Genomic DNA, 2946 nt, shown 5'->3' with positions numbered 1-2946 from the left:
ATTATTAACAAAATTTAAATAAAAACTTTTTTGATTAAAAATAATTTTAATCTGTAGAATATGTATCATTTTGTTCAATAATATTTTCTCTCTTTCGGATAATTAATTCCTCGCTTATAAAAGTTCTGGGCTTTTGAACATCATCTACTGAAAAATTCGCACAGACTTTCTGAACAATTCAATAATTTATTGCACATTAGATAATAACATTAGATAATCTAAGTACAATATAATGTTAGAATGTTAATGGTCAAATATGAATATTTGCGACAAACCAAGAGGGAGGGATAGAAATTCAAAGGAATTTAGTACAGAAGAAAGTCATTTTCGATTAAGGTCTTATACTTCATATAATTTTTTAAATGTCCACAGTTCAAACAAATTGTGCGCTGATTATTTGTTGGTCTTGAAATACAGTCTTGCACAAGTGCAATGACAGAAAGTTGACAAATAATTCAATATTATTGACACTAATAAGCAATAAATTATTTACAGTGCTTTAAAGATGCTTTATTAATATCAATAATATTAAATTGCTTGACGATTTAATTCGTAATATTTTGTAGTACTCCAGCTTCAGTCTAAAACTATGTTTCAAGATCGACGAATAATTTCGGCGCGTAGTTTGTTTAAACTGGAAATTGTAAAAATTCACACAATACTATTAATACACAATATTATTAAGCACTAAGACCTATGTTGACCCGAATATGGCCCCCTTCATTCACTTTTCGCATAAATTAATGAATATGTAATAGATAACACAAATATGTTAAACTCACGTGTCACCGTCATCGTCCTGCATATAGTAAAGTTGCCAAATACTCTCGTTAATTATTGCACATTTCTTGACATCTTCTTGCTGATGCTCTTTGAGCAGAAGGTCGTCCCTCAGATGCTGTCTTAGTCTTTGGTTCGATTTGGATCCCGTTTTTACGGGCATTAGTTCAAAGATTGCCGTCGGCTCGGATTGAACTCCGCTGGCAATAGCGAGGGGATTCAAGCCAGGCAATTGAACGGGCTGCTTTTGCAAGATGAGCTGGTTCAGGCCTTCGTTGAGGTCGACATCCACGACGCCGCTGTCGACGATCGCCACCACCGATAACGGCGATACCGAGCTCGTCTCTCCCGATGTCGACGTGACTCCTTCATTTATCCGCCAATTGTCTTCCTGCCGCAGCTGTGATACACAAGACTCGCGAATCTCGTTGCTGACCTGCATATTGCCGGCCGATAGAAATCCGGAATCAACATTATCCTTCACAAACTCGTCGTCATTGTCGTCGTCGTCGTCGTTATTCTCATCGTCCCGCAATCTCTTCTCGTCGGCTCCTCGAGCACGCTCCTCCTGAGCGCTCTCGCTGAAAGAGCACCACATTTTTGATCGATCCTCGCGATCCTGGTCGCGGAGCGGCGGAAAAAGTGTTTCTTTTCAACTTGAGAAATCGCTCGTTCGGAAAATAAATAATAATCAGCGCACCGTCACTTTCGTACTATGCCGCGCGATACGACATGACAGTAAATGCCTTTTTTTTCTTTCCTAATTATATTTCTAATAATTCTAATCCGTAAAATTTGTTACGGATTTGTGACGTTCCATTTGCCTTCTCTATAATTTGTGTCCGACGCAAAATTCTCTTTTGGTATGAATACTTGCTTCGTATTATCTTTCGTTGTTACGCACTGTATATAAGCTATTGTACATCGTCGATTCTTTCGTCGATACACTTTCAAGTCGCTCGTAAGTCGAATCTCCTCGGCATCTTTCTTGTTCGCTCTCAACCAACGCATATATAACCAGCCTTTGATTCCTTTCTTCCTATTTTTAATTGTTACTCTCCACTTTGAAATGTGAGCGTATATTTATTCTTCTCTTTTTTTCCTTTTTTTCTTCTTCAATCTGAAGGTTTGTCAGCTGTGGACGTAGTACTATTCTGTTTTACGTCATTTGCTGCACCAGGAGAATTAAGATTTGGGCTGATTTCTGTTGCGAAGAGATAGAAAGCGCAGATGGAAAGCGACTTGATCGAGTTTGTCGTTGTGACAGCGAATCGTGGTCGTGCGAATATTGCAAGCATCCGCAAACCTCATCGTCTCACGTCTCGAAACGAACTGCGAAGTGCGAACAAGTGCGGAGTAAATGAGCGAGTTGACTCGAGCGTCAAGCGAATGATAACAAAATCGTGCCGGATGAGACTTTCCGCTTTCGTGCGCACGCGCAAGAAATGTCATTGACCACGTGACCGATCTTGACATGTCTGTACCATAGTGCTGTACGCAAAGCGTATCCCTATATGGGACCTATCATAATTATAAAGTATAAAGAAAAATTGAGTCCCGGTGAAATAAGTTGATTCTCATATGTTGTAACTTATAACGTGAATAAAAAAATGTTATATTATGTATATATATTCACACACACACGCGCGCGCGCGCGCACACACACGCACATATAATGAATATCAAATGATGGATATAGTCTTCAGCTATCAAAAGTGTAAAATCACCTCACAGAGCACCTCTATTGATACCTGGCCCATACAGCTTAGATCTCCAGAGCTATGTCCTGAGGACATTCAGACAATGTCCGCATGTTATTTGAACATGATCCTAAGAAAGTCCCCGGGATGTATCTCGGATAAAATGTAATGTATAGAACTATATATGGCTAAAAAACTGTCCATTGACTTTTTAATTATTTGTGTCTATATGACACTTTTTTTATTTACCACATTATGAGCTACATCACATGTGAAAATTCCTATTTTGTCGAGATCCAATTTTCCATGTAAGACATAACATAATGTATCGATATAATGTATATAATGTATATAATGTATAATGTAACACAATTCAAAAATATACTTGACGGGAGATGCTCTACTGCGTGTGTTTCCTGATATAATATATAATGTACCAAAAAATAAAATCTAAAACAAATGTTAC

General features: G+C 37.9%; 1 protein-coding gene across 3 annotated transcripts in view; it reads right to left on the bottom strand.

Annotated features, from left to right (window-relative positions):
* The window catches only part of LOC108746264 (NF-kappa-B inhibitor cactus-like), an 11342-nt gene extending 9153 nt beyond the window's left edge, over positions 1 to 2189 (bottom strand). For all 3 annotated transcript variants that reach the window (XM_018482916.1, XM_018482917.1, XM_018482919.1), the window contains exon 1: positions 783 to 2189. In XM_018482916.1, the coding sequence (XP_018338418.1) occupies positions 783 to 1378 (596 nt within the window). In that variant the 5' untranslated portion in view covers positions 1379 to 2189. The remainder of the gene's footprint in view (positions 1 to 782) is intronic.
* Positions 2190 to 2946: the final 757 nt, after the last annotated feature.

This window comes from Trachymyrmex septentrionalis, unplaced genomic scaffold (assembly GCF_001594115.1).
Source record: "Trachymyrmex septentrionalis isolate Tsep2-gDNA-1 unplaced genomic scaffold, Tsep1.0 scaffold161, whole genome shotgun sequence".
NCBI classification, from domain to species: Eukaryota; Metazoa; Arthropoda; class Insecta; order Hymenoptera; family Formicidae; genus Trachymyrmex; species Trachymyrmex septentrionalis.
This window is presented reverse-complemented; position numbering and strand designations above follow the sequence as displayed.